This window comes from Labrus mixtus, chromosome 15 (genome assembly GCF_963584025.1).
Source record: "Labrus mixtus chromosome 15, fLabMix1.1, whole genome shotgun sequence".
Classification (NCBI taxonomy): domain Eukaryota; kingdom Metazoa; phylum Chordata; class Actinopteri; order Labriformes; family Labridae; genus Labrus; species Labrus mixtus.
In genome coordinates, this window is record NC_083626.1 from 9,940,469 (window position 1) to 9,951,826 (window position 11,358).

Consider the following 11,358-nt stretch of genomic DNA (forward strand, 5'->3'; position numbering starts at 1 on the left):
AAAAAAAAACCAACACAAACATTCAGGGTGAAGAAAGTAATGCTGAGTGACCCTCCAGCTGACATCAAACATTCTGACATCATCATCAAATTTAAATATACAAAAAATAACTCAACAAGCAAACTAATCTCATGTCCTGTGAAGAAGCAGAGGAGGGGAAACAAAGGCCTGACGACAGAGCAGAGCTTTGACAAACTGATGAAACATTATTTATCCCCACAAAGCTGCTGATCTACGACACACTCCTCAATGTAACTGATGTTTTAAATAATATCATGGTGACGTGTCTGTGTGGAGAACGTCTCCCTGTGACTGTGGATAATGACTCTTATTGGGACAGTTTTCTCCTCTCGGTCTGACTTCAGCTTCTCTGTTGTTTCTGCTGCAACTCAAGACAAACCGAGAAGCCGACAGCCCGATCAGAAACACAAGGAAACCATTTTCAGACTGTAGCTAAGATCAGCTGTCATCACGTCTTCGTAGATTTTTTAATGACAGCGCAATTTTGGTGTCCTACAGTGGCTATCACACTTGCAGAAATCAGCAAGTCAGCCTGACTGTTTGGAAGACTAGGGAGGAGCAATGTTTAAGAATTTTGTAATAAAGCACATTTTAAACGACTTTTGAAGTTTCGCAGGGAGACTGAGAAACGGTTAAGTGTTTGCAAACGATGAAAGATCTGTGCAGAATCAGCCCAACGTTCTCCGATAAGAAGTCCAGATATTTGAGTACAAATCAGACAGAGATCCAACTTTAGTTTCAGATCTGTGCATCTTAACTCTGCAGATATTTGTGGGGGAATATTGACTTCAGTTTGTAGATCCTGGTGTCACTCTGCGGCCACACTTTGACTTTTCTAAATCAATAAAAACACACAAACCAAACACACATTTACTGAGCTGTAGGCCTGACTGGACTGAGAGTCGCATCAAACATTTTTAAGGTGCTAAAGGTGTCAGAAAATTAAGGAGGGGGGGGAAGGTGGGGGTCACTGCCAAAATGTAACAAGACTCGACAAAATGCATCATTCTCTTCTAATCAATTCAACGAGCAGATCTGGCAAATATTCGACCTATAAAAGTTCTAAGAAGCGACGTGACAGAGATGAAGCAGAAACACAGTTCAGCTCACAGTCTTTGGTTCGGCCGTCTGAAGAAGCCTCAGCGAGCTCCAGCAGGAAACCAAGAGGAACATTTGGACAGAATCCCTGAAGAGCACCTGGTTACCTTCAAGTGGAGACTAAAAATAAAAGAAACATTTCAGCTGATAAGTCGACGAGTGATGAGTGGAAAGAGAGGAGGAGCCCTTGGTAGATCCAACAGACTGGTGCTGGTTTACAGAGAGGGAATGTAAATGATGCTGGTATCAGGAATGAAGGCGTCCCACAGAATCCTTTAATCCCAGTTCAGTTCTCGCACACGAGCAGGAAGAATAAAAAAGGGTACCCTCGGAAGAATCAGAAGAAAGAGAAGACTGCAGAGGTGAAGGCAGCAGTTCCTACGGTGGAAAGCAGCAGATGAAAGTGAGCCCCGTTATTATTCGTTCTGAGGTAACGCTCAGGTATCGGAGAACAGACAGAGTTCTCCTCTCGGGGGGTTTGGACGACTCGTTCAGATGTCATGGTGCTGTCGGTTTTAAATCCTGTGGGACCGGCTTCATCTCTTCCCGGACTTCATGTAGGACGGAATCGCCCCTCGAGCCGTGAGGCCCTCGAAGCGTTTGTAGGTGTAGTTGATGAAGACCCAATCCTTGTTCTTCAGGTCGGCCTCGGTCTGGTTGGACACCGGAGCAGCTGCAGAAGAAGAAGAAGAATGTTTTTAGTCATCAGAACAGAGGAACAAGTCAAAGTCAGGTCAGCAGAAACCTGCGGCGTACCTGTGGGTGTGAGGATGTCTGAATCGGGGAACTCGTCAAAGTTTGAGGTGTCGTCGATGCTTTTGATCTCGATGGGGATGGCAGCTGGTCTCTCTCTGCGAAACACATCAGTGCAAGTTTAAATTGAGTAACGTGTAGCTCAGCTCACACTGAAGGAAACAAGTACCAGCCAATCACAGGCATGTTTGGGTAGGACATGATATCAGGTGTCTTTTTATTTAACCCACAATCTGATCATGAGTAAATGTCCCTTAAGATCACACAGAGTGACAGCTCCCACCTGATATGATCGTAGTCCACTCCCTCAAAGAACGGGTTGGACTTGATCTCCTCGACTCCTGCGGCACCGATCCTGTGTTCCTCCTCGCAGCAGAACCTGTGAACAACACGATATCACTTAATGTCATTCACACTCAACTCAACAACTAAATACAAACAATTCCAGGAGTTAGGGGGTGTTACGTCAGACGGTGCATCCTTTTACAAAACACAGACAAATAAAACTGCTGATATTTGATGTTTTCTGGTGACTGAAGAGAGAGAGAGTTATGATGAGTGTGTTCCTACCTGAGGATGAGGTCTTTGGCCTTCTCTGAAATAGGCACTTCTGGGGGGAAGATCAGCGTCTCTCGCCAGTTCATCACCTTCCTGTACGTCTCCTGAGGTGTCTCTGAGCAGAACGGAGGGTAACCTGCACGCAGATTAACCGTCATTAAGATCACATCAAGCGTAGTCTGAAGAACCCTGAAGGTGAATCAGCTGAATTCTTACCTATCAGCATCTCATACATGATGACGCCCAGGCTCCACCAATCACAGAGCTTGTTGTATCCGTTCTGCATGAAGACCTCTGGAGCGATGTAGTCCGGGGTCCCGACTGTGGAGAAAGCCTGACGGAGAAGATGAGCAAGTTAGAGGCGGTTTGAGATGAAGGGGAAATACAAAAGGTTTTTTTCTGGGAACTGAACTTTGAAGAATTCTTTATTTTACTGTGATGATGCAGAAACCTTTAACACAGATTCTAAAGATCTATCCTGTCTGTGTTCAGACCTACCAGCTGCCTCCTGTTCCTCTTCCAGGTCTCTGCTTTCCTCTTGGAGTTCATGTTCTGGAAAGCTGTGGAGAGGAGACGGAGCAGTTTGTAAAAATCAAGAAAAAACTGAATTACTTATATAAGCATTCGACCCGTTACTGTATTTGTATTTGCTCTGAACTCTTATGGTTCAGGCGCCATAGCTCGGTGCATAAAGGGCAGTCACACATTGCAGTAACCCAACCCCAATACAGGTGGCAGTAATGCTCGTAACCACTATCAAAAAAAACACAAATGCAGAAGAGGACGGGAGGAAGGAGACTGTTCGATGGAGCAAGAAGAGCTGTCTGCTGTTTTAAGATGCATGGGGGGAAACTTCATGTTAGCAGCACGAGAAGGCATCAAGCATGCTAAAGAATATTAGACGACATCTTCCAAAGGAGCCAATCACCCGAGCTGGGCAAAAGAAAACACCTTACACATTGTGTTAAAAAAAGCCTCTGGATATACAGTGCTCACATTAACCAGCCCGACTTCCTTTCCTGATGTATACGGGCCCTAAATGTGCATGAATGACCGATGCACCAGCTGTTCACTAACAACCATGTGACCGCACACTGAAGTCCTGCACGGGTGCAGGCGTAAAAAAAGCTCAGTCGCACACTTCATTACCCAGAACGTCCACCAGATGCGTGTGTATTGCATGTCAGCTACGCTCTTGTACGGCTCCGTGCTCACTTGTCCGTCAACACCCACAGGCTGCGTTCTCAGAGCGTCAGACAGCTGGAGTCCCCGCAGTAATTACAGAATCACGTGCAAGACAGTACGTATGTGGTATGACATCGTATCAACAAAAACACAAGGTCATTGTTCGTCAAAACGGGAGTGTTTTCAGTTAACAAACATTGTTAGCATGCATGCATCATTTGAAATAACTGAACGTGGTTGCCTGACTTTGCTTGCTGAGGTCACTGGGCAGGCTGTGGTTCAGGTTCTTGTAGAACTCAGTCCGATGAGCTCTCTTCAGACCCGTGCACAGACCAAAATCTGACAGCTTCACATGACCCTGCAAACACAAAAAAACCACACTTATTACTACAGACATCTGCAGCACACACTCCTCAAATTAAGAAACCTCCACCTCCTGTCACAATGCTGTAGATTAAATCAAAAGCTTGTTAAGAATTAAAAAATGGACACGATGACTGACCCTGGAGTCCAGCAGCAGGTTGTCTGGTTTGATGTCTCTGTGAATGAAGCCCAGCTGGTGGATGGAGTCGATGGCCAGCACCGTCTCTGCGATGTAGAACTGAGTGGCTTCTTCTGTCAGAGTGTCCTTCTTCATCAGCAGGGTCATCATGTCTCCTGCAGCACAAAAAACAGCAGAGATAAACCCTCGCTGATTTTCTCGTTTAAGATCTATATCTCCAGGATTTTATCTACTCTGCCTTTGTAGTGACACAACACAGCTCTGGACTCCTCACAGAGTTGTGGTCCAGGTTTCGGGGGTCTTACCTCCAGGCAGGAACTCCATGATGAGGTAGAGGTTCATCTTATCCTGGAAGCTGTAGAACATTTTGACCACCCACAGACTGTCTGCCTCCACCAGGATGTCCCTCTCAGCACGGATATGACCCACCTGACAACGCAGGTTTTAAATAAGTCCACAAAGATGAAACACCAAAGTTTAGTTTTGAGCGTTCATTCTGCTGCCTCACCTGTTCTTTCTCCAGCATGTCGGCTTTGCGGAGGATCTTCATGGCGTACACATGACCCGTGTCTTTCTTCTGCACCAGGCGGACCTGAGGACAAACACACATACAAGCTGAAACCTCCAGAACGTGGAAAATGAAGCTAAAGAAAAAGTCTTACTGATAGAATATGAATATGTAACACAAATAATTAAAGTGCATGTGTTCTTCAGCTGATACTTGGTGGACTTCAGCCTGAGGATGTTTGTATGAGCAGACAGAGACTCTGCGGTTAGTCACAGATTAAATCTCTCTCTCTCTCTCTCTCTCTCTCTCTCTCTCTCTCTCTCTCTCTGTGTGTGTGTGTGTGAAGCTGTGTCTCTGTTGTTACAGACTCAGGGAAACGTTGCTGCTATGATAATTCTGTCTGCAGTCTTATGACACAGAGACGTGTTTGGTATCTTTGATGAAGCCACAGACACCAAACCATTGAAGCACTTCCCACAACTGCCGGGTTTAACTTGTATGAAATGTCTTTGACAAATAAAATATATTTATATAAAAGGTTTTTACCTCCCCGAAAGCTCCTCGGCCGATCACCTTGAGGGACTCAAAGTCCTCGAGACCCAGTCGAGTACGTTTCAGACGCAGGAACTCTGTCTCTTTCCTCGCATGTTGAGAACGCCGCATTCGTTTCTGCAGGAAAAAGTGTTAGACACATTAAATGTTATTATCATCGGCGTCTTTACATAAATCACAACATCAATACGGTACTCATAACGCAAAAACTAAAGTTCATTGCTATATATCTGTCCTCCAGGAAGTCTGTTTGTTACGAGTGATGACAGTCCTGGAAATCGGTTCAGTTCAGAATGCAATGTTTCTAATATCTACTGTTGAAGACCAAGTTCAAATTACACCCACGACAGACTAACTTACAAAATGTTATTCATGCTTGTTTTTTTATTTCTCAGTTGTTGTCTTCCAAGGATGCTGTCAGCTGTGTTTTGATTAAAGAGGCTTGACTAGTTGCCAGGGTAATGTAAAATAGAAAAATAATAAAAAATTCTTGAAGGTACATTTTTAGTATAGCAGAAGTTGTTGGATGCTTTGGCTCCTGTGGGTACCATCGTTTTAGACGCTCTGTACACTCAAAAAATCTGCCACAAAGCATGCTGGGAAAACCCTGCAGATGTTTGTCCCTCTCACCTCTTCATCAGCCAGGCCCTCCTGATCCATCACCTTCTCCAACTTCTGCTGTCTGAGAACACAATCTGACTGTTAGCATCACGTCATAGGTACAAAGTTAAGTTATTCAGATACATGTAAATAATTTGCCAACAAAAATGAAGTGGGGTGTTGCTAGTCAAGAGTCAAAGCTGGAAGACGTCAAGAATAATAAACAGAAAGGAAAATATAAGATTGGAACATCCTTAGTTGTGGTGAAACTAAAAATTGTCAGTAGGTGTGGATGTAAATGTGGCTGCTTGTCTGTCTCTATATGTCAGCCATGTGATTGGCTGGTGACCTAGAATCATAAGCCGTTTTCACATATGCACTCCGGATAATATCTAGATATTTACAGGAGGACTTCTCCGGAGATTCTCCCGAACTAGCCGTTCACATATGCTCCTCACAGCGGGGGACTTTCCCTATCAGAGGGGAGGGGGCGCGGGGGGATTTCCTGAGGTAAGACGTGACGTAAATAAACAACGCGGAAGTAGCGGCCGAAGCAACAGAGTCCGCTACACGACGTTATAATGAGAATATTTTCCTTTATATCAATACTATGTGTAATCCAATGGAATGACAACATCCACAAAAGAGAGGAGAACAACATACTGACAAACAGAAAACATAATGCAGCCGTTTAATTACGTGCACAAAGATCGTAGTGGTCGCGTGCAGACACTTTAGCCGGTCACTATATAAACGTCATTCTCTTTCTATTGGCTCGAATTGAAATCTCTGGAGTATATTTGCTAACCCCATGTGCGAGGACAGAGTCATCTCTCTCTACTGTCCTATCTCTAAAATTGAAGCATAAAAAACCCCAAAATAAACCTACACATAAATAAATAATTTGTTTAACCAACCAGTAATTCTGGTGCCGACTACCAAGGGTCATGACTTTTAACCTTTAGGTCAACTTAACGAGCACATCCCTACCTTGGTCATCCCTAACCTCGACGTGTTTCCAACTGAATAATTAACCGTGTTGACAACACGACACCCAAAGGATATCAACGACATCTCAATCACAAAGAATGAAATTAAATACTTTAATCTAAAGACTACGCTTGTCAAAGTAGTTTGATGATACTACGTGTCGGGCAGATTAAATTACTCGCCTACTGTCACCTACTGTTGAGTTGCCTGTTTCTTAAAGCGTGCTATCAAAACTAAGTTGGGTAAAATAGATCCTGTCTGCTCCGTGAAGCAGCAGCAGCAGAGTCAAAGCACGGCGCAGCAGGAATCAGATGTCAGTGCTCACGTGGTGAGAGTGAGAGGAGGTGACCCAGAAACATGTAAATAAGCCACCAACTGACAAGACGTTGTCAAAGGATCCACTGTTAATGATCGAGTTACATTCATGAGAGCTGAGACAGAAAGCAACCAGACAACACTGTCCTGATGGAACAGGGAAAACAAATACAGAAATATCAACCTACAGTTTCCTTTTATTACCTTTTCACTATTGTCTGCAAAAGTAAATACATTCTGCCGTCAACTATCTGAATGCAGACCAGCAGCTATTCAGATATACTGAGCATCATCAGTGAACTTCTGAAACTGTTCAGTGTATCCAGGAACGTCAGGAGAACGTCAGGAGTTTTTATTCACTGTGAAAACATCCTGACCATCACAACCCAAGAATACAGATTTCTGACTCTAAATCTCTGCATTACGAGTTTTTAGTGGTTATTTGAGAGACGGGACAGTGGATAGAGTCGTGAGAGGGGGGAACGTCATACAGGAAAGAGAGACTGTGCGAGGCTGTCTTTCTCTTTCTCTTTTATGCTCGACTCTGAGTTGGCCCTATTTGATTTGGATGTGCGTGTTTTACGGGAAAGGACTGAGGGTCGGATTCGAACTGTGACTCCCGGGCTCGAGGACCGCCTCTGTACATGACCGAAACCACTGAATTTTCACCTTTTACCATAAATATCTCTCCTATTTTTATCCCACGGTTACACAAATCTTTATTAACCTCTAGCGTAACAAGTCACAAAGATGTTACAAAGCCTGACGAAGCAGACAACTTAACAATCAAATGGTTTTTATGCTTATTTTTCTGTGTGTATCAACTTCTAAGAAGGAGTAGCAATTGCTTATTTTCAGTTTTCCTGTGTATTAGATTTGCTTTAGTCTGTAATAACAACATTACAGATCATAAATCAGGGTGCATGCTCACATATTATCGTACAGATCTGTTCTGCATCTTACCTCATCTCTCTCTCCTCGTGCTGGGCGATGAGGTTACTGTAGAAGTTCTCCAGGGTCACCTTGGCCATGGTGACCCGCTCCTTGGTGTGGTTACTCATGGAGGAGCATGAGCTTTGGCCCGTCATTGCCATGCTTTACCTGGAGAAGCACCAAAAAACACAATGAAGTTAACAGAGAGCGTGTGCACAGTACAATACATCCACTGTCACTCCCGGCTGCTGGAAACTCATGTTGAGACTGCTGCCACATTGCTGAGACCACTAAGGAGTGATGTAAGATGAATAATAAAGGGCTGAAGGAAGCAGTAGAATAGACCAAAAAACTTCTGCACTGTAAAAAAAAAAAACCCTGATGTTATACTTAGGTCAGTGGTTACAACACTGAGTTCAGCTCTCAAAAGTTGGAAGTATGAAATGAGACGATTGCTGACGCAGAAAAAGAGGAAGGAGAGCTGAACAACGTTGATAACATTGAGACAGGCAGTTATGAAGAAATGATGAGGAAATCTGATTTGTGCAAGCACTGTGAGATGTTTTTGTGTGAGTATAGACTGAGTTCTGAGAAAGGCAGCACACTTAATAGAACAATAACCTAATCATAAATCAGCAGCTTTTAAAAAATCAGAATTTAAACTTGACTAAACTCCAGTAAAATCGGTCACACTACCAAACCATAATAGTGTTTGTCTCGTCTTGTATCGACGCATTTCCAAAATAAAGGTAGACTCATTTCATTGACTGAAGCAAATAAAAGCGTATGCCATTAATATATGTTTACGGTATAAACATAAAAAGCAGACTGCATCAAACTTTCATCATCATTTTCATGCCGCATTGTATACATAAATAGGAAAGACATCGCAAGGTCAGTTATTTTCTAATATCGTGGTAGCCTGACAAAGACTGTATCGTGTTGAACATTTTGACCATCACCACAACATTTTAGATAGACAGAATCTTTATTATCATTGTATACAAGGACACAACAAAACTTCGTTAGCAGCAATCTTAAACAGCATCGTTTACAAAAACAACAACAACAAAAATGTATTTGTGGTGATATGAGAGAGAAGTATGCAAAAAGTGGCCAGTGGTCAGTGAATGAATGATAATAATAAATAAATAGACAGTTGTGGTGACTGAAAGAATATATACAGATATTATTTTGCAGTGACTGATTAATTAAACAAATATAAATATAGAGATATAGTGCAAATAAGTGAAGTTATGGTGCAGTGAAAGAGTATATACAGTTATTATTGTGCAGTGACTGGATGAGTAAATAAATAGTTTTAGTGCAATGAATAAATAAATAAATAAATAGACAGTTAAAGTTAAAGTGCAGTGACTGAGTAAATAAATAGACAATTGTAAAGCAGTGAATTACAAATAGCTTTTTTATAGTTTTTATAATTTTATAGCTTTCTTTGAAATGTTGACCACTCTCAGCCAATGTTTACATTATTACAGTATTTCCTGCTCTTGTGAACTAAACAGCTTTGTCAGTTTGGGATGAAGGCGGAGACGTAGAGAAGGAACCTGGTGAAGGGGATTATATATCACATATTAAATGCTTTAACCAACATGTAAGACTCCTACACTTACATTTGTACAGATTTTTCCAACCTACGCTCGACTAAACCTTCTTCGGATAGAAACAAACAGCGTTGAAGTCTTTATTTCTGCTCAGCTGTCCCACACAGTGTAAACAACACGTAGCCACCAAAGTTCTTAGTTTCGGTGGCAATTTAGGCACCAAGAGTGAAAGAAGTAACTTAACTCAACACTCGATGAACTCCAGACAAACTTTACCTTGTTTAAAGTTAGGAATTCAAGCGAGTTGATCTGGAAACGTAATGAAAAATAGGCTTTTACCTGCTAACAGTAGTTAGCTGGCTAGTTAGCTATTAAAGTTCAAATCCGCGTCAAGCTCAGGATAGAACGTTCGATTAGCGACTAATGCCTCCTTCAAAATAAAAATAATATAATTTATGAAAAGGCCATTTGATTGGCAGTTCTTTGGTGTGAGTTTTATTTTGAAGGCACACAACGGAAAGTCCCCTCCTCCATTTTTGCTACCTTGACAACCTGAAGTTAACCAAAGCGAACAGCTAAGGGAAAGTTAGCTGGTGGACGTTAGCCACTTATCTGCTACAACAGCTTGAGTCGTTCGTTTTAAAATAAAACTGTATAAGATACAACACGTCTTTATTCCCTTTTTGTACGAGAACAAACTAAAGAAAACACTCAAAATAAAGTATTCTTTTGCTTTCAGTATCTGTTTTCTTTAATAGTTGGTCTTTGTTCGCTTACCTTGGTCGAAGGTGCGGTGTCTGTCTGCCGTCTCTTCCTCTGCTCTGCGGAATGTTGCGTCACCATAAATTACAACTCAACACGACCCCTAGTGGCCAAACCATTTATTTACTCTGCGTTTTCCCTTCTCTCTTTTTTCCAATCTATGTTTTCCTTACAGACTTTAAATATTATATCTATATTATACATTTTTCCACACATTCTTTTGAAGGTGCACTATGTAGTTTTGGTAGAGAAATATGAAAGTAAACATACAACATTAGACATACAAACAGTACAGACTTGTTCCCAACGTAATGGCATACAAGGACAAATATACTTTGAAATAAACAAATCCAAAGCAATTATTGTTTAAAATAACAAAACATGAGGGAAGGCTATACGAGATATAAAACTATTAACTAGTAAAAACCTAAGCAACTTAAAAATATGATTTGAAATGTTTTTTTTATTTTGTTAAATGGCTCAAAATAAAGTTTGAGGTTTTTGTTTGTTTACCTTTTTTAAGTGTTTTTAATGTGTGAGTCCCACACAAGTCAGAAAACTATTAATGCAACAACAAATAGCATAAAGTATACAGACCTTTGTCAAATTATTCCGGAGCAGTGGTTCCCAAAGTGGGGGTCGAAGTCGGGACCCTCCGTGGTGTAAGTGGAGCAAATAATGATGATGAAAAAAAAAAAAGTCATTTGTTTTGCCTTAACTATAAGGGAGAGATCTTCTGCTAGCAGTACATTTTGACGTTTGCTCTTTGACCTTGAATATTAGTTAACTTAGCAAGCAGAGCAGCTGACCGAGTCGAGTGTGCACCGCTGGGGGTCAGAGAAGGGGGGCAGTCAAATACTTAGCTTATCTCGCAGGCTGAAAGAAAAATAATAAGCTAGTTACAGTATAAACCATACACTGTAAATAGCAGTGGACGAAGCCTGAGTGACGTCACCCATCTTGTTACAGCAAGGGGGGCTTTGGTGTCCCATTGAATAACGATAATGAACTCTGGT

The 11,358-nt window shown here is 41.9% G+C and overlaps 1 protein-coding gene across 1 annotated transcript; it reads right to left on the reverse strand.

Moving 5' to 3' along the window:
• On the reverse strand, positions 1 to 10,415 carry stk38a (serine/threonine kinase 38a). Its single transcript, XM_061058530.1, has 14 exons — positions 10,358 to 10,415; positions 8,046 to 8,183; positions 5,808 to 5,859; positions 5,172 to 5,294; positions 4,626 to 4,709; positions 4,423 to 4,546; positions 4,118 to 4,272; positions 3,862 to 3,973; positions 2,929 to 2,990; positions 2,647 to 2,764; positions 2,443 to 2,566; positions 2,156 to 2,251; positions 1,876 to 1,970; positions 1 to 1,792 (listed from the first exon to the last, which is right to left on the reverse strand). Exons 2-14 carry the CDS (start codon positions 8,174 to 8,176, stop codon positions 1,656 to 1,658), a joined length of 1,413 nt encoding a protein of 470 aa, XP_060914513.1. The 5' UTR covers positions 8,177 to 8,183; positions 10,358 to 10,415; the 3' UTR covers positions 1 to 1,655.
• Positions 10,416 to 11,358: the final 943 nt, after the last annotated feature.

Excerpts from the sequence above, each read along its gene's own strand:
- stk38a (XM_061058530.1), bottom strand. The coding sequence starts at position 8,176 with ATGGCAATGACGGGCCAAAGCTCATGCTCCTCCATGAGTAACCACACC. Across the intron at positions 4,710-5,171 it reads GCCGAGGAGCTTTCGGGGAG|GTCCGCCTGGTGCAGAAGAA; the intron begins GTAAAAACCTTT and ends GTTTGTCCTCAG. Across the intron at positions 1,793-1,875 it reads AGACATCCTCACACCCACAG|CTGCTCCGGTGTCCAACCAG; the intron begins GTACGCCGCAGG and ends CTTCTTCTGCAG.